This window comes from Pyxicephalus adspersus, chromosome 3, assembly GCF_032062135.1.
Source record: "Pyxicephalus adspersus chromosome 3, UCB_Pads_2.0, whole genome shotgun sequence".
NCBI lineage: Eukaryota > Metazoa > Chordata > Amphibia > Anura > Pyxicephalidae > Pyxicephalus > Pyxicephalus adspersus.
In genome coordinates this window covers 92865600-92888562 of record NC_092860.1, presented here as the reverse complement: position 1 = coordinate 92888562, position 22963 = coordinate 92865600, and the positions used below count along the sequence as shown (strand labels likewise).

The window sequence follows — 22963 nt, the reverse complement described above, 5'->3', positions numbered from 1 at the left end:
TATGGAATAAACTCTAGCATTATTCCACAAGAACAGGCAAAGCAAGGTGCCTCCTAGCATCAGTAGATTTGAGCAAAAAACCTTCATGAGGCAAAGCACAACAAAGGTGCTGTCATTAAGAATGCTGCAATTTCTTTAGGAAATAATAAATGTCTTAAAATGTTACATATACACATGTAGGAAAAACGATATATCTAATGATAGGTTTGGCAAGACCTAATATTCTATTAAATCAAAATGTTTTATTTGGTCTGCATTTGAAGGATTGCAATATCAAACCGAGTATACAAAAAATGTAGGCCGATTAGGTGGCAGATGGTTAAAAAGCAGCTGGCAAGCAGTAGACTCTGAATAAAAAAAATACTTCAGAGCAAAAATGTGATCAATTTGTGTTTTCCTGAGGCAGAAAGCCGAGCATTAAAATGATTTGTATATTAGGCTTCAGAAGTATTGATTATAGCCTTGATCCCTGGAAACAAATCTGTAGAAAATCTTCAAATATGTATTACTTCAGGCCACATATAATTCACTGTGCCACACCAACCCTGGGAAGGTATAAAATAAACTAATCTGTTAAAAAGTTCAGAATATGATGGCACTGCATTCGTTTTCCCATTGAATGTGTTGTAAGCACTACACGCCGCCATGAACCTACAAAGCCATCCTATTTAGATACCACATTTACCACATCTAGTTCCAGCAGAATTAATAGGTATTATTTATCAAAAAGATATACCAAACTCTTAATTGCATATTTAACACACCAAAAATGTGGAAACATGGAGGGATCATTGTTGGGAGTAGCAAATGCTTTCACTGGAAACTGGCAGGATAACATTATAAAATGTGCCAAGATTTGTACAAAGGTATGATATCATAGTGTGTAAATATAGGATATCAGTGGGTTATTGATAATGTGACCTCTTGGGAGAGCCAATGTATTTATTAGTCAGATTACAGGTATTTAAAACAATACAAGACTATATGAATTCATAGGGCATGTGGTCTAAATAGTTTAACCCAGCGGTCGCCAACCGGTGGTCCGTGGTCAACGAGAAAATTTTGGTGGTCCACAGAAAAATTTGGACATTATTTGCTATTTTTATGTTTTATTATTAAAACAAAAATAATATTCTAATAAATTATATTGTGAATGACAATTTTCACCTTTTTATTGCACTAAATTCACAAACTGTACTAGAGATGAAAAAACAAGGGAGACGCAGCGTTATATCAGTGTAGTCTTAGGTTGTATGAGGCCACAGTTCCCGAGCCGCACGCTTCAGTATTGTTTCCACCATTACAACAGTCACCCTGCTCCATGAATACCGATTCTCATCTGATTGTTTAATTTTATTTGTTTATTTCTTGGATGCTCTTTTAGGCAAGTGTGACCCTAACTGTATTTTCTTTATTATTATTTCATACTATTTTATTGGTATCAAATAGTTTGACTTTAAAAACTATAATTTCTTGTTTGGTCATAGATTCAAATGAAATAAACCCATAATGAGTGAGAAAAAGCAAATAAATATTTTGCATTTATTTAGTAATACCAAAGATAATGCAACTAATAAAAATAGTAACAATAGTAATACTTCACTTAACCGTGAGCTGATCAATGAATCAGAGCCTTCACAGCCCTCGTCAGGCACCATTAGGAAGATCATTATTTTACAAATGTATTTATCTTTTTTAAAAAAATTCATATTGTAGTCTGTGAGTTCCGAAGGGTTGGCGATTGTTGGTTTAACCCATCATGTTAAAAAAACATTGTCTGACTTATATAACTAGCAGGAATCAAAGGACATCTGTAAATTTATGTAGTTGTAAGCAAATGTATTTCCTTGTGTCCAGGGGGAATCTCTTCCTAACCATACTCCATACCAAGTCTCTGATTTATTCTGTTCCTTTATCCAGTGGGTTCACCTTTGTTGGCTGTTGAGGTGCTGCATTGGTTTGCAGAAGGAGCCACAGCTAAGGGAAAAAGTCTGGCTCTATCTTTATTTAGAAATCATCAAATTCTGACAATGCTACAGGTATGTTACCAGGAGAGTCAAACTCAAATACACAGTGGGCCAAAATTAAAAGCTTAGACAAAGTCCTGGGACAAACGTGAAACTAAAAAAGCATCGCTACTACAATTCTGTGTGAAAAAAACAATGTTATGAGTGGCTGGATCTCCCTCTTCACTGAAATAGCACTGCTATTACAATTCCCTGCGTCTATAAAACAGTCCAATGCGGGGCTATGCACAGGCAGAGAGGCCGCTGATCTATAGACACGAGTGATGCCGGGAATTGTAGTAGCGCCCCTATTTCAATGCAGCGGCGGGCCAGCTGCAATTCATATTTAGGATTCCTTTGGGGGCCAAAAAAAGGCGGTTGTGGGCCAAATTAGGCCCGCGGAACAGAGTTTGACACCCCTGCTGTATACGGTTTTGTTTTTTTTAATTCAGATTTGTAAATATCAAGTGCACTGATGAACACATACTAGCATATGCCAAACATGTAAAAGGAAGGAACATCCTGAAATTAAAGCTTGCCAATAGGGAGAGGAAATTGTCTATGGACGTGTTTAATGGTTACGTGTTTTCCGCTGCCATTTATAAATAAACATCCCCTTTTCCCTCCATATTTATGCTCTCAAACAATAATGCAAAAAGTTCAAATTTTATCTTCATCTTAACAAGTAAAAAAATGTAAACAACCAATGCTCAGCTTGCCGATACCACTGCAACATTCATCTGCTAGCAGCTGCTTCTTCATAAAGTTTGACACAAGCATCAAAGTTAAGGTGAAAAATAACAATGGCAGCCCTCTTATTCACATTGGTGCATCACATTAGCAGCACTCTACATTTTCAGGTCTTGGTATGTGTTGTCAGAGGAGCAAGTAACATTGTATAAGTCTCAGCCATGATACAATGTTTCTGGTCGGAAAAGAGGTGGTCATTGTCTTTTTTTTACTTAAAGCTCTTCAGATATATAATCAGAAGTATGCCAGGAAAAAGCCTTCACTGCTCAAAAACATTAAAGTGAGACTTAAAGTTTGCAATTGATCATATAGGCAAAGATCATGCCTTCGGGAACATGTGTTGAAAAATTAATAATCAAAAAGTTGTTTGGCCATAGCAACAGCAGACGTTTGGCAAAAAAAAAAAAAAAAACACAGAAGACAGCATTCCCAAGTTATGTACACCAACTGTGAAGTATAGTGTTAAACGTTATGATTTGTGGTTGCTTTACTGCCTACTTGCCAAGCAGCTTGGAATCATGGAATTACTAATGAATTTTACATCATACTATTGTGTGCCTGAACTTACAACTGGATCATTTATCACAACAATGACCCAAGGCACAATAGCAAATACATATCTCAAGACATCTGTCCATGAACCGAATCCGAAAAGACAGCGGTTCATGCAGCAAGACAACGATCCTAAACACACAAGTTGTTCTACCAAAGAATGGTTAATGAAGAATAATGTGAATGTTCTGTTTAAGATAAAGGTTAAAGAACGGTTAAGAGTCCTGAACTTAATCCAATTTAGATATCTGTGGACAGACCTTAAGAGAGCAGTGAGGAAAAAAACCAAGAGCTGAAGCTGTTCTGTGTCGAGGAAGGGGCTAAAAGAGTCAATGTGTAGAAATGACCATCCAGTGTCAACATCCAGGTGCAGTTTTTGTGGGGGTTACATCAATTACTGCATGCACGATTCACTTAATTTCCACACCAAGATTTTTGTTTCATTTGTTTAACTAGGTTTTCTTGGGATGATGTTTTAGATGACATTCATACAAAAATATAGAACATTTTACAGAAACAGAAGAAGCAGTAAAAACGATTACTGTTCTTGTTCTCAGATGTAATTCACCCAGCGGATATAAATGAAGTTTATTTACAGACAGGTGTTAGTCCAGAGAATGACACTGATGGGTCAGCTTACAATATTATAAATAAAAATATTTTTCATCTAAAATTGACAAGAATGTTTGTGGATTGGGGTCACAACTATAGATACTATGAAATCTTTCTTCAGCATAGGTTTAAGCAGTAATAAGAAAGGTTGAAGTGATATAATCCTAATATTCACACGTTCTAATAGATACCCTACTTTTCATGCCTGGAGATCAACTTTAACATTACAAAAAACATTCAATGTTCAATAAACATGTTCGCCTATTTCATGACTTCATGCATCAGCTGTTGAGATCTTCTGCCAAAACATCTAAAATGGATAATAGTATCTGGATCTAATTTGAATCACCAAATTAAGCAATTAGAATCCTCCACTAGCAGTGTGTATCTCTAAAACTATATGAGTATATCACAATCACAAACTCCTTTATCAAGGGTAATAACAATAGTGTACAACTCTCACCTCTGCATTATATTACATTTATTGCTATAAGAAAGTAACGTAATTATTATTTACAATGTCTCCCTGGAAAGAACTCTAGTTAGGGGATTTTTTCCTTTGAGATCAACTGGAAACATAAAAGCCAACAAGTTATTTAAAGCTGAACAGTTAAATACACTATTGAAATGTATATGTGAGAGTTGTGTTCATCTGCCAAATAACTGGTATTTATTTCCAGCTAATCCTGAGATTTACACAACGATGTCAGATACCTGAGCCATGTTGGTAGCCTGACTTTTCTCTACTGCAGTTACATCAGCACGGCTAGGTCAGCCCCATCCTGTTACCGGACAATGAAGGAGCAGCAGTTTTTTTATTGAATACAAAACTGCATTGATTTGATTTTTTATGAAAGTTTGGTCAGGCAGCCAAAACATGGAGCAAAATGTCCTAACCAGAATTCTTTTTACTTCAAGTATGTTAGAAAATCTGGTATCACTTCCATAATAAACACAATACCAGATCCCCAGTTTCAATTTAAACAAAATAGCATGGAAAATAGATTGAACTTTAAAGGCATCAATATATATCCCGGTCTTTAAAAACAGTATTTTTAAATATTCAATAAAATATTGCCACTCATATATATTAGTGAGACCAAACAATATTAAAATACCATCCAACAGTGAAATTATCTCAAAATTATAACTTAATGTGATTCTCAGACATCATGGTCTACTTCATCAGGAGTGGTACGAGACAAGGTATATACACAACGTAACACTCTAAAAGAGGACACAACTAGTATAATTCAATTAAAAAATGACTATAGCAAATTCCAAGCCATTTTGCAAATAAAATACTCATTGAATAGTGTAGATGAACTCATTCCATACCGACTCCTTCACTTCTTGCACCAACACATTATTTGGGGGTTGGCAAGGAGAGTGAACTGCCAATAAAACTTGTCCCAAGTAACTATGAAACTGTCCTGTATAATAACTATAAGTGAAAGTAATCAAAAGTTGTATCACTGCAATCTCTCTAAGAAGAAAAATCATATCCTCCAATATGTAAACACATGAGAATAAATCAGATTGTTACTACACCTCATATCATGGTAAAATGCCTGCTGTAAAGGCTATTTACATTCATAGAATAAAAAAGTGTTTGTATATAGTAAGCAAGAAAGTATTAACCATAAATACAAAAAGGGTCAAAATACAAGCTCTTGTATGGAAAAAGAAGATTAAGAGGAACAAGCAGCCGGTCAGTCTCCTTGCCGTTGCCCATATATACTGGTACAGCAGTGTCCCTTGTAGAGTGGGAAAATGTTTTAATAAACACAAAACTGGATTGATTTGTGCCTTAAGTTCGGTCATGCAGCCAAAACACATATAGCATAGTTTCTTAACAAGTATTTTCTCTACTTCTAAAGAAAGTCCTGACAGTTTGGGGCAGTGCGTCAACTCGTTAACATTTTAGGAATTTTGTGGCCTTGCTTTGACAAAACACAGTATTCTGACATTATTGCACCACATCCATCACTTGGCAAACACCTGATTTTAAAAATGTGTGCATTTGTAATTTGAGAAGAGAAGAAAGAGAAACTATGGAGACTGCTATTGCTGACTGTCCTTCTAACAATGCTAGTGACCTGTTTACAGAGGAATGTAAATCTAAATGTTATAAAAAGGAGTGAACAGACAAGCCTATCCTAACATTGTGTAAACCTTTCCTGCCAAAAATCTTCCTGCACACCTGTACTCTTTTAATAAGGTGCACTGGGCTGCATGGACAGCTTGGTGCACCCTTTTAAAAAATAAAGTAAATCTCAGCAATTCTGTGCCAGGAGGGAGTAGGTGTAATGTGCTGTGTTATGTCACTCTAAGCCAACCATTTAAGAAGACTTTTGGAAGTTTACTATACTTATGGAAATAACCCTGGAAGATACCATGAAAGAGACAATGTATGATTACTATCTTTATACATACCATAGTATGGTGGCATTATGAAAAAAGTATTTATTAGTAGGGTGATTCTCTGTCTAACTCTTCCACAGACATTAATGCAGCACAGAATAAAGTCCTGCCAGACACCTGCTAGTCTGCTTAGCACTATATAAGATGATCTGTCAGCATATTAGTGTTCCCAAAGAAACCACAAATATTGTACAGTGAAAAAAACGATACATCAGCACTACGGTCCCTCATGTTCAGAATAAGCAATGTTAAATGTAAAGGTCTATTTTTTCCTGTGCACTCACTGCTGTAATGTAAGAACACACTATCCAATATCCAATCTGACAAAAGGCAAAGGATACGTCTCCTGCCAAATTATGTGGGCAGACTGTAGCCAAAACACCAAGCCTAAATTTCTGAAATATAGTAAGAAACGAAGTGCATAAAATTGTAAAAAAAAAAAAAAAAAAAGAATATTTGGAGAAACTGACGTCTCATATCTTCTAAATGCTGAATTTATCATAAACTTAGTCAACTCACTCCCCCAGTCTATCAGTGTGACACAGTGTTCATAAACTGCCATCTGTTCTATAACTATATCACTTCTGTTTTATACTTTTATGGTTGTATATTGATGATCTGTAACATTTTGTAAGGAAAAACAAAAAAGTGATTGCTTTGTAGCAGATATTCCTGGTTGTACCCTTGTGCACCAGCTATTGTAATGTCAAACTGTGCAATGGCTTCTTTGTTGGATTCCCTATAATAAAGAATACATATCTAATGGAGGATTCAGCTTCTCTGAAACCGTCATGGCTAGATACCATAATACAAGTTACCACATGTTAGCTGCTTGTGCTTCAAAAACATAAGTTATTAATACTATTTTTATTATTAAACAGGATTTATATAGCGCCAACATATTACGCAGCACTGTACATTACATTTACATACAGGAGGAGAGGACCCTGCCCCGAAGAGCTTACAATTTAGTAGGTGGGGGAATTTACACACAATAGGATGGGAGATATGTAATGGTGGGAAATAGTGACAGTTGCAAATAACAGAAGATGGGTAGGCAAAATTGAAAAAATGGGTTTTGAGCACTCTTTTAAATGAGCAGAAAATAGGAGCAAGCCGAATAGGACGAGGAAGACCATTCCAGAGAGTTGGAGCAGCTCTAGAGAAGTTTTGTATCCGTGTGTGTTATGAGGTTATGAGTGAGGAAGTCATTAGTAGGTCATTGGAGGAGCGGAGAGAACGGGTGGGGGAGTACTTTTTTACCAGCTTAGAAATGTAAGTGGTACAATAACTGTGTAGGGATTTGAACGCAAAGCACAGGAGCTTAAATTTGATTCTAAGATGAAATGGAAGCCAATAAAGGGAACTATAAAGAGAGGCAGCGGAAGAGGAGCGGGTGAAAAGGATGGATGAGTCTGGCTGCAGCATTCATGATAGATTGTAGAGGAGAGAGTCAGGTTAGTGGAATACCAGAGAGGAGGATGTTACAGTAGTCCAGATGAGAGATGATAAGAGCGTGTACAAGGAGTTTGGTGGTCTCAGGGGACAGGTAGGAGCAGATTCTGGAGATGTTGCATAGGTGAAAGTGACAGGACCTGGAAGTGTTCTGAATATCGGGGGTAAATGAGAGGGCCGAGTCAAAGGTGACACCAAGACAACGTGCCTGAGGGGAGGGCCGAATAACAGTGTTGTTAACAGTTAGATATATGTCAGGGGGGATTTGGAATTTGAGGGGGGAAGATGATGATTTCTGTTTTATCCAGGTTGAGTTTCAAAAATTGGTCAGACATCCATGATGAGATGGCTGACAGGCAGCATGAGACCTTATCCAGGACTGAGGGAGACAGGTCAGGGGTGGACAGATAGATTTGAGTGTCATCAGCATACAGATGGTACTGCAAGCCAAAGGAGGATATGAGACTACCGAGAGAGGAGGTGTACAGAGAAAAGAGAACGGGTCCAAGGACTGACCCTTGGGGAACACCAACAGGGAGGAGAGTAGGGGTCACCAGTAAGTCTTTTAAACCACCTACGCCTACCCAATTCCTTGATATGTACTGAGGTGGAGTTTGCTTTTAGGTAAGGTGGGCTTATCGGACCCATGAAAGTACAGCTAGGTCAAGGCTAAAAAAACTGTGTAAACATATTCATCTTTCCTAATCTACTACTATTTATATTACATGTAACAAACTAAAACGTCAAGATCGACTTCCAATTTCCTTGCTTCACACTAAAATTCTTCCTTGGGAACGCTAAGGCTTCATCTGTGCAAATGGATACAATATTTTTCAGAATCCATTACCCAACTCTATAACTGATAAAGAGAGTCTTTTAGATAGACGATTTTAGATTGGGAGAGAACTTGGGGTGCAAAAAGAAGGGAAGTTGAAGATTTGCCCTAGAGTCCATGTTTTGTATGTGCCATGGATTGCTAGCATAGTCTTGGTGGGTCAGATAGCAGCATAGATCTCTCCTTTCTACTATGGGTGCTGTTTAATCTCTGCACCATTTATCTGTTGGTAAGAATATTAACATCATCACTTATGTCACTCATTCTGGATTGATTTTTACAGAAAGATATAGTTTGCTTTTTATTTCTTGTCACATGTTCCGGTGTAGTATTGCTTTTGTAGTATTCCCCTAGGACCCACCATGTGGACCACAGAGCCTTAATGTGCTGCTGGCCATGTCCTGGCCATGGTCCACCACCTAGAGGGTGTCTGTTTTTGCTGTGAAGCAGCAGGGTACTGGCCACTAAATCAATCTCTCCTGCACTTATTTCTCAGTGACAGAACCGAAAATTGCAGGATTTGAGTTTCATTACAGCCCACTTGTCCTCCATGAGTCCTCTAATTTTAAAACAGACCACTAGTGCCCTAGACTAAAACAAGTATGGGAGTCCCACTACAAGGGTATATATTTTTGCTTTAAAGACCAGGTATGCACAGCATGCACATCTGTGTTTGTGCAGAGCACCTTCACTCCCTGCCAGAATCATAAAAAGCAATACACATGTTTCAAAGGCTCCAATAAAGCTACACATATCACATTTTGAGATGTCGTGTGAAATGACAAGGTTCTGACCTGGAGATTTATTCTATGTGTAGCCAGGTTCAGGAGCTTCTAGGCTGTGCTGAATAACAAACTTAAGAAATAAGCATTCTGTGCAGGCACCTTGCTATCACTCAGAAATTTCAGATTATTATTCTAAAAACAAATTACATTTAAGCAGGAAAGTACCGAGGCGATGCTTTTAATTTCAGAATGCTCCTGTAACAAGTTCAGCTTGAGGGTAAGAAAGATGAAACTATGTAATTGTCTCACACACCTCAAACTGACATGAACTAATGAATAACAAGTTGCTTTATAATAATATGCATGCATATTTATTCATTTTAAGGATTATTATTATAAAATCTTAGCAGGTATGAAATAATATTGCCTAATCATTAAAGAGATAATTGGCATGAGTTTACTGAATGTAGAAGTGTGAGTGTGTCTGCACATATCTTGCCTTAAATCCCTGACGTGCCTCATCACTGTGGTTTTAGCAGTGATCCGGGAAGGTAGGTACAGTACATAGAGGAAAACATCACAGTACCCGTCTCAGTACTCATAAAAGCCCACATCCCTGACGAGTAATGCAAATATCACGGGCCAGTTTGGAGAACTGGAAATTCCTAAGCATGCTGAATCTATATGCATACTGCTGACCTCCATGGCTGACAGAACTGAAATCCAATATTAAAAAGGGATGGGCCAGGGACAGTCAGGCTGGGAAGTGCTAGATGATGCAGGATCCCCATCAGTCTACAAATGAGGCATAAACTTGCTGCTGCTTCTCATGCACACTGTGAGTATGCAAGTTTAGTACAAGAAAGAAGTTCGGAAGATCAATATTTCATTTTTTTAATTCAAATCTTATTGTTTAGGAAGGGTTTCTAATTTGATGTGATTAAATCACCAATCACCAATGTGCCTAGCCTGATGGTTAGAGATATAATCAAGAGAAGATAGAGACAGGCAGGCTATTTGTGAGCTATATGTGGTGTTTGTGTTTATTGAGTAAACAAATTCATGTGACCCGGATTCTAACAGAAACCAACTAGTCTAAACCAAGTGACAACATAATACATGTGAAAATAAAAACTAACAAATTATATCTCTAATTTTTTTTTTAACTTTTTAACTTGGCTTGCACTTAAATCACTTACAGTGTAAGTCTAGCCAACATTTTTCTGGAAAGGACCAAATAAAGTATATGGTAAGGCTGAAGTCCAGTTTTACTATACAAGCCCTAACAGCTCCACCCTACCTATGCTACTTATAGCATATATAGCAAGGTCCACACCACCTTTCCTACAGATAATCATTCATAAAAATGAATAGGCCATTTAGCATCCTGCATGTAAGATGCTGATTGTCAAGACACAGTATGCATTATGTTACAAGGAACGTGGCCACATCTACTATTTTTGTATAAAACACAGACAGGTTTGGGTTACTACCTTTGTATTTTTCCCTGTAAATACAAACCCACACCCCTACCCCATCAATAACATGTAATAGCACTGCATTATGGAATTCTCGGATCTGAATTCTTAGATGTGGTAAGCAAAGCATCATATTACCGTGGTAAAGAATGAGGTTCCTACTATTATTACTCTGCAAAAAACAATTTGTGGGCTAAGCAATAAAACATTTTTTTTATAAAAGCCTGGAGTATCGCTTTAGCACGGCATCATTTGAAGAATTCCATTGGTTATTAGGTATTATGGACACAGAGAAGCATGTTCTTTATGTCTTTTTCTCCTTCAGTCAGAGCTTCCTTTAGCAAATATTTGTTTACAGGCAGGGTGAGCATTATGGTAAATAGGGACATCTAGTTATAAACAGCAACAATAAAAGCAGACATTACTTTTAACAGCAGTCTGGAAATTGACAGCTCACAATAACATTTCTTATATTCTAAAATGTTGCATTATCAAAGGGAAATAAATGAAAGCAACCATCATACCCTCAATGAACCATACAAACAAAAATACTGTAGACAAGGCAAACTATATAGCAGGACCTTCTCGGGATAATCTATTTCACTGAAACAAAGCAAGAAACATAGTTGAATACATAGGCTGTAATGTATATATACAGGTAGTCCCCAAGTTAAGGACATTCCACATACGGACGACTCCTAGATACTAACGGAGCTTGCCTGCTCCCTCGTGAGCAGGAGAGATGTTGTATGGGGTGGTTCGCATGAATTGCAGAAGAAATATTTTTCTAAACACAGCTGAGGTTGTGGGTGATCTTAGGGGGGGGTGAGCTGAACTGTAACAACTTGTAACTATTTATTACCTCTTTAAAGACCAACTCTGCAGTTGTTTCTTTTTGCATATCAAAACATAGCTTGCTCCAGAAGGTAATGAATGTCTAGGCTTCATAAAGTTTTTTTTTCCCGCTTTGTTTGTGATTAACTCACAGTGAGGGTTTTATACAGTAGCTGACACCATGCTGCCTAATAATATGTTGAGACAAACATCTGTCCTAATTTCATTTATTAAAAAAATGTACCTGTTTTGACTTGCATACAAATTCAACTTAAAAACAACCCTACAGTCCCTATCTCCTATGTAACCTGTGGACTACCTGTATAAATGTAAATTCTCTCACCTGCCAAAGCTAAGTTCACAATTCTTGACAGCAGAACCGCCATCAACCAATATCTCCAACCACCCAAAAGCCCTGGTTATCACTGAAACAAACTGTACTGAGATTTGCCTACAGTGGTGCTAAAGTTTTTGAGATGATTGATACAGCATGTCAGAGAGATCAGCCGCTGAACATAAACTTTGTTTGCAATAGACTTTAATAGTAATCTAATGCATTGAAGCGCATTTCTGGAGTGCAACAGCAGTAGAGAAAAAGATGTTATTGATTATTATTATTAATAATAAACATAAACTGCATATAAAAAGCCCCAACATATTACACAGCACAGTACAATAAATAGGGATCCCATGATTATCACTGGTCACAGCATCAGTAAAGTACATAGAAAATGTACTGCCTTCCCCCTGCCTGTGGGGGAAGTAAAAAGAATGCTTTAGAAGGTATTTATTTTCAAGAACTGGTCAATCTGTGGGGGGAAGCCATGTTCAGAAACAACCGTTAAAGTTGAGCACTACAACGTTTCAGGAGCATCAGATCATAGCTGTGCAAACTCATCAAACTCATTTTCTGAAGAACCAGCCACAGCATGAGTAATGAGAAATGCCCACCCATTGCCAGCATACTGCCGAGAAGCACCCTTTGTCCGGTGTAAAAGCTAAAGTCTGCAAAAGTCTAAAACACTTCCTGCTTCTTCTGGAGCTTCTTACATTTAAGCTCTAGAAAAGTGATTAGGCCTAGACACAATTTTTCAATGTCACCTTGAGAGAAGGAATCTGGTAAAATTAGTTTTTAAGCCTACTACATACAGAAGAACGCATTCCTGCCGAATCCCTTATCTTGTGATCACACAGACTGTACATTGTCATTCCTAAACTAACTTTCTAGGAAGGACAATCTTTGTACACTGCCAGTTTGCATCTCAGTTTGTCAAGTCAGCTGTTACTCTTGTGACACAGGTTGGGTTCTATGGGCCTTATAGGCACTCACACTTTAGGGTCTTGGGGCAGGGAAACCTCTCACCCTCACTATGTATTGCACCATCAAGTCCAAAATTTTGGCATTTGTAATCACCCTCCCCCTAATCCCTGATGTGAGGGAAACCTTGGCTTCCCCATTTTGTTATTTTTCCTAATTCAATCATACGGGCTGCAAAAAGGGGTTGAAACTTTGATGTTGTGAGGAATGACAGGTCCGGCTACTTTTGACCGAATTAGTTATCAAATCATTATCGGTTTTGGTAATTGCAGCTACATCATGTATATTATGCTCAGTGTGTTGCTGGGAGTTCATCTCTTTAGGTTTGTACACTTGGATCACAGGTGCATGAAGGGTGTGGTGGAGAGTTTTGCAACTTGATGAAACAAGGCGTGTGTACAGTGTATTGTAGGTTTAATACTGCCAATAGATGAATCTATGAAAATGTGTATATACGTACGTGTGTATGTATATATTATATTATATAATAGAATTAAAAAAATACTAAAATGCAGTAACCTGTATTCTTTGTCCTGTTCGGAAACTGGCAAAGAGGTTTTGGAATATTGTGTTTTCCCCCTGCCAATGCTATCCCAGCAGTGCTACTTGCATTTCATATAGCTCTGCAATTTATAGTTTTTATCCCGTTTACCACAGGTCTCCTGGAAAGCTTTTCACGCATAGGCTTCAGTAGAAAACCTCTCTGATGTACATTCTGTTACTAAACCTAAGACCACTGCAGATAGTAACAACAGTCCCGTGCTATTCCATTCTTCAGCTGTAACTACCAAACAGGATGTGGAGCACTTATACCAGGTTTCTGACTGAAAATTGCAGCCATGGTGATTATATGGCAGATCAAAGAAGTATTACTCACAGCATTAACATCATCACAGGATGAGTCATTGGCCCATATGAGGAAACTCTAATTAGGAACAGTTACTATGCATTCCTTGGCTGGGCCTTTAGGCCTTCTTATGCAGCTGTCCTTTTACACTACTGAGGACACGCACAGCCAGAGTGCAATTTCAGTGCCCTGGGATATTGCTCAAAAAGTGTGTTTCAGTGACTTAATATGCTACATCTCTTTCTGCTTGCTGAAAAATCAGTCTGCTGAAAAAAAAACTAGATAAACAATATATTGCATGTGTTTAATCCATAGGCATTGCTCCTCCAAGTAGGTGGATGATGTGAAGTAGAACTACAATTTCATAAAATAAAATGTAGCAAACATTGAATATCTTAGCATTCATTCAACATTGAACCTTGCATTTTACCTGCCACTTATAAAACACAGGTGGCAATGTGTAGCCTGCAGTTCTAAACCATCTCCAAATCCTGGCCTGGAAAAATGAAGGATTGTCTGGTCCACCCATTCTTGCATCCCGAATAAACAGCTGCAAATCGGCAGCACCACAATCATCCACTGCCCTGCCCTATCCAAAACCTTTAATTCCTCTCCCAGGTAAAAAGGGGGGGATGCTGCCAAATTCCCATCAACTTTGGCCTCACACACCTCAGGATGCTATTACAACACACATTAGGGGAAAAAAAACAAAAAAACAAAACAAAAAAAAAAACCAAACAAAAAAAAAAATTGCAAATTAATTCAAAAAACAGAAATTAACTCAGCCCTCTCAGAGTCACAGAAGTACAATTACCTTAAACTTTGATACAAGACTATGTCAGAATAAACAGACAACATTGTTCCTAAATTAAAAACAATGTAAAAGTTAAATGATTGCTGTATTTCCTCTGTCCTTTTTTATATTTCCATGCATAGCAAACATATACCACCAGCATTTTTTATTGCTGTAACTAAAGAGTTCCCATCACAGGCCAGAATAAACATTGCTTTATTTACGTTTAGCATGTCTGCGTGTCCTTTGTACCAATATCCCACTATTAGAACCAATTATTCTGCAATAGAATGGAAATTTCTTCAAATATAACCTTTAAAACATGCCCAAAATAACACTGAAAAACAAAGAATATAAACGTCACTAGCCTGCGTGTATGAGAAAAAAAATCTGTTATATACGTGCTGGAAAACCTAAGAGCCATCATAAAAGAAAATTGTTAGAATGAAAGCATCACAAAATGATTTCAGTGGAAAGAACAAATTTGAGTCACTTGAGAGCAGCAGCTCAGAACACAGCTTGAATGCTGCTACATATCCATTATAAAAAGCATTAGCCTTATTGCATGGAAATAGGTAAAATAATAATAGTGGAAAAGTAATACCAAACCAGCTATCTGCTACCATTTCAATAGAATTCTGCACATTGCTAGATTTTGATGATAATACTATGATCATGGAGACGTGATTGGTTTATTATCATCTGAGGACCATATTGATAAGATCTCCTGTTCCACCTGTCCAGTCACTGAATTTTTGTTCTTGCAGAGCCCCAGTTCTTGTACACATCCTTCACCGCTGTGTATTGTGCCCGAGTGCATTGCAATTTTGGAAGAATGCTCCTAAAATTTGAATGTTATTAAATCTAACAAAACTCTATGGAAATGCATATGTAAAACTTATTCAAAAGGCATCTGAAACCTGTGTGAAATCCACTAGAACACCTGGAAATTACACTGGAGAAAATAAAACTGCATATTGAGAGCTTGAATTCTTTAGCTTTAAATGCATACACCTATACTATATTGTTCTTAGTTTTGGTGATAATGAAACCATAACAAGCCTTTTGTGTATCAAAAATGTTAGCAAATAAGAAAAAAAGAGAAATGTCTCTTTACTTAGGCTATGTACACAAGTCAGATGATTCTCATCCGATAATCGCCCCAGGGCTGATATGGGACAAGAATCTGGTTAGTGTACAGCACTTGGTGTTCCGATGACCATCCTGGCGTGTCCTAGGATGTAGTACGAGGAACGATGATAATGAAAGTAAAGGGGAAAGAGCACAGCAGGGTGCCGCTTGGTTATTCTTCCCCCTTCCCTCTCTATAGAGCAGAATGGCGCTTTATGTACAGCGCTTGTTCATGCATTTTTCAGTTTTTTGTTATTGTGAAAGTAAGTGTGTATGTAGCCTTAGACTAGATATCTGGTGATAACATTTCTGCTTTGTTTGGAAGACTGGGAAAGGTATTAATACTATCTCCTTTGATGGACAGTTTAATCAGCCATTATTACAGAAACGAGCCAAAAAAACTTTAGTTAACCTGTAACTCTTCTTATATTTATATCTACTAAAATAAGTACTTCACTATTTCACAGATGTCCTTAAAAGTGTTCCCTCTGCTCTTGTACAGCTAGGCCTGCTTTTGAAGAAACACCGTGAGGCATTTAGAATGGTGGGTAGTGGTGTTGCAAAACGCAATACCCTGTTAGCTGATGAAGCCATAGCAGTAGTATCAGTAAGACTCTGATACTAGCATGCACCAAGACGACTGGCATTCAGGTACCCTAACATACCAACATGAGGTTATGAGAACTTGAAAAGCTAGGGAATCAATTTAATTATGACTGAATTTGTTTTTAACACCCCTGTATATCCTTTAACTTGTCTTGGATATGTCCAAGTGAACCCAAATGTTAAGTTTAGAATCCCTAATTAAAACTTTTATTCTGTTAATATGGGCGGAACACTTGGCTCAGCAGTTAGCACTCTTGCCTTTGCAGATCTCAGTCTCAGGTCCAAACTTTGGTCAGAACACTTTCTGTGCAGACTTTTGTATGTTCTACCTGTGCTTGTGTGGGTTTCCTCTCACATCCTAAACATGCATTTAAGTTACAGTGGTACCTCGGTATAAGCCCGCTTTGGAATAAGTCAAACTTGGTATAAATCCTGTTTGGACATGAAAAATTTTGCTTGGTATACCTTTGCTAGAACTTGTATGGGTCAAGATGAGTCATACCACTGCAACACTGCTCTCTCGAGACAAAGCCATGACTGCCCACGAGTGTCAGTACGCCAGTTGCTACCATTCAGTGAACAACCCGCATTATAACTCTGTGAATTACATAACATCTCCTCCTCCTCCCTTCTCAGCACCATCCTAAGTAGGCACTCGACTATTTCCAGCAAGGTAAAGCGAGGTTAAATTTTCATTTATTTCATCTAATTGCTTTTGTATTTATGTATTTTAGTGTTTGATGGGGCTGTAAGAAATGATTTAGTGTATATTATGCCAATAACAATAGGATTTTTTTTCATATGAACAGTGTAACCATTTTCCTTTTATTTCTTATGGGAAAAATTTGTTTGGTATAAGTCAATGTAAGGGCAGCTGTCAACCCAACAAGGCATTTCAAAGGTGTCTTCTAACCATTCCAAATGATGTAGATCCAGGCAGCTGTCTGTCATCTGCCATCCTAGAAAAGTGGCCGTCACCTCTTCAATATAAACTATATTGTTTACTTGCCAACGAAGTGAGGGACAGCACAATTGCCAGAACAAAACAGCAGCATAATACAATGAGGCAGTTTTTTAGGGCACTGGTATCTCTGCTACTGAACTGTTAAGGTAGCAGATGAAAAGTATAAAATTACATATTACATATATACTTCAGCACATGAAATTGTACATTGGAAAGCATGCCAATACCAAAATGTGTATGTGTAGTGATAGGTCCCTCTCTTTTTATCTCATATATACGTACAAAAAAAAATTTGAAGCATTACAAAGGCGTTGCAACTCTGAAATAAATCAGATGGACCTATGTACAGTCTAAGTTATTATGGAGATCACCACAAAATGAAAAGGCTGTTTTGTATGACTGGTAAATTAGGTAACAGGGATTTTAGCAGTCAACACCACCCACAACAACCAGACAACTTAAGAAATGTTGGTGGAGGCAAGAAGACCACAATGCAGACCAAACCTTAGAAATATTTTTTCATGTGAAGTAATTTGTAAGTGTAACACTAATAAATATTTATTACCATCACAAAAAAACATAATACAATGCTCCCCCTTGACAATGACCTTATGTGATTTTCTCCCCAGAAAGACACAGCTATCTTTATTAAAAATCATCTTTGGACATCATCTATTTCCTGGTCTGACATGCAGGCTCATAGATGGTACAATCATGTAATTTATATTCTATGTACACATCATGAGAGTGTTCACAAATGTCTTAAACTTGCAATAAAGTGTTACGTTCCAAGTACTGGAATACAGCAGAGTAAATGCTTCCTTTTGTATGCAGCAAACTGATGACATCATATCAGCCTAGACAAAGTCTAAACTAGAGACTTTTTTTTAGTGCGTTGTGTTTGAAAAATTGCTTAAAGATCCACTTTAAGTAAAACCAAAAAAGGTGCTTGTAGTAAATATTTCAGAAATTCAAAGAAATGTTCTAAAAATATACATATTTTGTAATTTTGGCATCCAGCAGAGGATGTACTTACATATGGATATTGCAATCTCTAGGTGGGCTCTCATTATGTGCAAACATCCCTTCGGGTCAACGTATTTTATACTTTTAGTATTCCAACCACAACCAAAAGGGAAAAGAAGCAAAATCAGGAATAGTACGTGCTAACTAAGACCTTTTCCCTGGCAAAAATGTTTATGCCCAGCAAGCTGAAAAGTCATTTTAATGACCATGCCAAGGTTTATTATCCCTAAAGCAAAGAACCAGCATATCCTTTTTCTGCAGCAGCTTCTAATTAGCAAATGGGACATTTCCACAAGATTGTCAGAACTGCTTATATTTCCAATATTCTGATAAAGATGACAACTAGAGAAGAAAGATCTCATACCAAGTTCAATCATTCCTTATCTGCACATGTACGTTTCTCTTATGCTTTCAGAATGCAAATAACTATAAGCTACATTCTGTTCTGAGTCCTAAATTTAACATCACTGATCCCCATATGCTGCCCACGGATTCAGAAATGAAATCAGCTGGTAATCGGGTCTTGTGCTGGTAGCAGATGACTTCTGAGGCCATCTAAATTAGCTTTGATTCGATTGTGAATATAGGTGTGTAATGAAAGCACTTTCCTGTGTATGTGACCATATTCATCAGATGACCTGGAGGTCTCTTGCACGCATCGATCAATCTTATATATTGGACCTGTGGTCTTACTGTATTTATTTTACACAGCACAAATACATACTAAACCCACTGGATTTTTCCCCTAATATTAACTAAGTTAGATTTAGTGAGAAAGCACCTACAAGAGCCTTTACAAATCTTTTCTTCTAGTACACCTTGAGGATCCTGAAACCTTTATTGCCCCATTATGCAAAACTAAAAAAGGACCTACCTACAACTCACTAATAGTCTCTCAACTGGGCAAAAAAAGTGAATAAATCAGAACAATTCAATTTATTCACATAACTACATTTGTTCTTTGGGTAGAATATCCATCCACAATGTATCAGGCAAGACATTTGTTTTGTAGACTGGGTAATTATTCTAATAAACTTGCAACCTTTGTGTTGTGTTTAATATTTTAATTAGAAATGGAAGAGTTTAAATCAATTGTAACAATGTTTTGCATTAAGCATTGTGATATACTCATATAGTGTAAACCCAGAATTAGCAGACAATAGAAGATGTGAGCGAAGAAAGATTCAACAACGTAGCTGAAGCAGGTATTTTCATCTCAGACAGTCCCAGCCCCCTGGGCTCTTGAAGTAAACAGAAGATGTATGCAGACAGCTACAGGTAACGCACCATTGGCACTGAAACTTCCTTTAAGGGTGCCACAGATTTTAGCAGTCATTGCCCTATATGGCCAGGTGCCAGTTTGTTAGGGAAATAGAAAAAATAAAATAATAATCTCAGTTTGTACTGTATGTAGCTATATACATTATTATTATTATACAGTATTTATATAGTGCCGACATATTACACAGCTCTGTACAAAGTCCAAAGTCCTGTCACTAGCTGTCCCTCAAAGGAGCTCACAATCTAATGACCCTACAATAGTCATAAATTGTCAATAATGTAGTCTAAGGTCAACTTTAGAGGAAGCCAATTACCCTACCTGCATGATTTTGGAATGTGGGAGGAAACCCGAGTACCTGGAAACCCACGCAAACATGGAGAGCACCTGCAAACTCCATACAGATTGAGTCCTGGCTGAGATTTGAAGCTGGGTCTTCATGTATGTATGGGTGTCTTATATCTGCATTTATACAAACTTGAATACACAAATGATAAAGTATTTATATTTAAAATGTATGAAAAAAGCAAACTAGACTTAGCACTGAATACAGGACATTATAGAGTTCCCTTCCAGTTGACAAGGGCTGCAGAAAGCCAGATAGACAGCTATGATTGGAGAGTCAAGTCATGGCAGTGTGTTTTTGTTTTGTTTATGAGATCCAGAAAAGTTATAAACATCAGTTATTTTCCACAAAGCTTAAGTTTGTTTTTTTTTTTTTTAAAGAATTGATTTTATCTGAGTCACACACACACACACATCTGAACACACAGACTTATTTTAAATAAAATATGCATACTTTTGATCCAGGCTCTACATATATACTTCTACATAAATAGTTACATTTTCTTTTAATTTATGTTTGGCAACACAGTCTCAATCCTCAGCAAGGTTTTGAAAGAACTTGCACACTAATCCATCTATTCAGACTTAAACCTCTAAGGTTTTGGCCCTCCCTTTGTGGTCTGGATTGTTATAAATATAATAAAATACACCTCACCCTCTAAATCAACATGAACATATCCATACGAAGGACAAATAACACTCTCATATGTGACAGACTGAACCTAAGAAAAACTTAAAGAAAGTAATGCGGACCTTTACTGCTAAAAATTGCTAAAAACAAAAGATCGGCTTTAATCCAGGCAATCAGCATTCTTTAGAATGGGTTCACCTATGGTGTAGGATACAGATTATGATTTAACTATTTTCTTTATAACTGGAATATTTGTAACTTGATGTCAGATATCTCCCAAGAGATAGACACGACAGGAAATTTCATCCTCCTACAAATCATAGACTTGTTTCTGCAGCAGGACCCAAGATGACCTTCACCTGATGGAGGTACATCGGCCCCTTCACACATTTTCCTTTAGGCCCTAAATGGGCAAAACGTGTCTTTGGCCATAAGAGAAATGGACAGGTTTTATAAAGTGAAGGCAATAGTCTCTTCAAGGTCATTGGTTAACTTTTACATTCCAGTAACTGAAAAAATAGCTATAAACTCACTGAAAGGCTCAAAATGCAAAACTGAATGTTTGTTCAGTAATAGGAAAGTTTAACAAAACAGAAATATGATTCCAACTTCCAATCACATTTGCAAATGGAGTGGGGAGGAAGAAAAAAGTAATATTTACCATAATACCCAAAAAGAAAACCAGGCGGAGTCAAATTAGCCAGCTGGAAGCATTTTCAGGTTAGCAGAGCCTAACAAGTTTGTGGACTGATATAAGTTTATTTCTATTTAGTTATTTAACATGTACAAGTGCTATGTGTCCCGCCTGGTGATCTAATAACATCTATAACAACCTTTCTGAGCCTTCTTACCCCCAGAGGAACTCAAAATGATTTCCAGGTCTCAGGGACCCTTGCAAAAAAATAAATTAATTGTGAAAAGATGTGATTATGGCTGTAATCTCTGGGGATAAGATGCTGGCATGGTGAAATGGTGTTGACTATGCACCATCAAATTGGAAGTCAATCATAGACAGCTTGGCTTCTATAGACCCCTGGCTGATCTATAATAATGTGTTTCTGTGTGTATTGTCTTTTACTTCCATCATACAAACAGAACATTAGATTTGAGTTTTAGGAATGTAGTACATATGTGCAGATATCTGTAAGTGATTTGTATTTTCTGTTCTGCAATGCTGGAAGGGATGAATATAGCTCCTGGTCAGTTTTTAGCACTGATACAATGGGGTACATATTAATGCTGCTAATAAAATCCTGCATTAGGAAAATGACTTTCACAGATTCTCTCTAATTAACTTCACCATCTGGGTTTAAACTATAAAATTTATTCTGGAGAGAAGTTTATCAGTATGACAGTGATAGCTGAATAAATACATTGACAGGATGCAGAACGCAGAATTGGATATTTGGAAGAGAGGGGATCAGCAGAGAGTGTCATGAGGAAGCAATCATCTGAATGAGTCACATCATGGCTGGGAGGAAACAACAACACAGATTGTACAGATAGACAGGGGGACACTATAAAGGACACACACCATAAGAATACAGCCGGGGGTAGGTGACAGGACACACACCATTATATTACAGCCGGGGGTAGGTGACAGGACACACACAGGTAGGTAGTTGGTGTACACTACTAGGGAAAGTTACTGGAACACACAAGTCTTACCTGACTGGCAGCAACCAGAGGAAGTCTCCTCCACAGCTCTGCGAGCACAGACATCTCTCATACACAGGGCAGCCCCTTCACTCAGCTCTCTGCCCTCTCCTGCTGCTCATAGCCCGGACTCGGAGCTGCTTCCCCTGGCCTCAGTCTGGCAGCACTCCGGTGACTGCTCGTAGCTGTGCATGTAAAGCGCTTCACTTCCTCCCTCTCCACCTCCCTCACATACAATCAGCTGCACTGCGCCGGGCGGCCGCTGGGGGGCGGTGTGCTGACACTCGTACTATTGTCCTATGGAGGTGAGGGATGATCATCACAGAAATGATCTGAATCCTTATCACATCCTTAGTCACATCATGGCTAATCAGTATTATTACTTTTACCATTTATTAAATCACTGGTCTTAGCACCCTAAATATATGTAACATACTCAGCAAATCCTCATTTATAGAGACCTTCTCTTCCCTTCCTCCTGTCTCTGATGTAAATCACAATCAGATTTACATCTCAGGAGCCTATAGACATCCTATACACCACAACCCCAAGCCATATCCAGCAACAAAAACTATTAAAACATTTATATAAAAAATAAAAAAATAAATAAAATGGTGATTTGTAGTAGAAGGGACATTATACCTAAAGAGAGTCCATGGAGAATGTGCAGGTGCTCTTAGTGAGGGTATAGTGTTC

General features: G+C 37.7%; 1 protein-coding gene across 2 annotated transcripts in view; it reads right to left on the bottom strand.

Moving 5' to 3' along the window:
• MCUB (mitochondrial calcium uniporter dominant negative subunit beta) overlaps nt 1-22497 on the bottom strand; it is a 43474-nt gene extending 20977 nt beyond the window's left edge. The window contains exon 1 of one of the 2 annotated variants that reach the window (XM_072405695.1): nt 22280-22497. In XM_072405695.1, the coding sequence (XP_072261796.1) occupies nt 22280-22340 (61 nt within the window). In that variant the 5' untranslated portion in view covers nt 22341-22497. The remainder of the gene's footprint in view (nt 1-22279) is intronic. The other variant, XM_072405696.1, reaches the window with a different exon arrangement.
• Nucleotides 22498-22963: the final 466 nt, after the last annotated feature.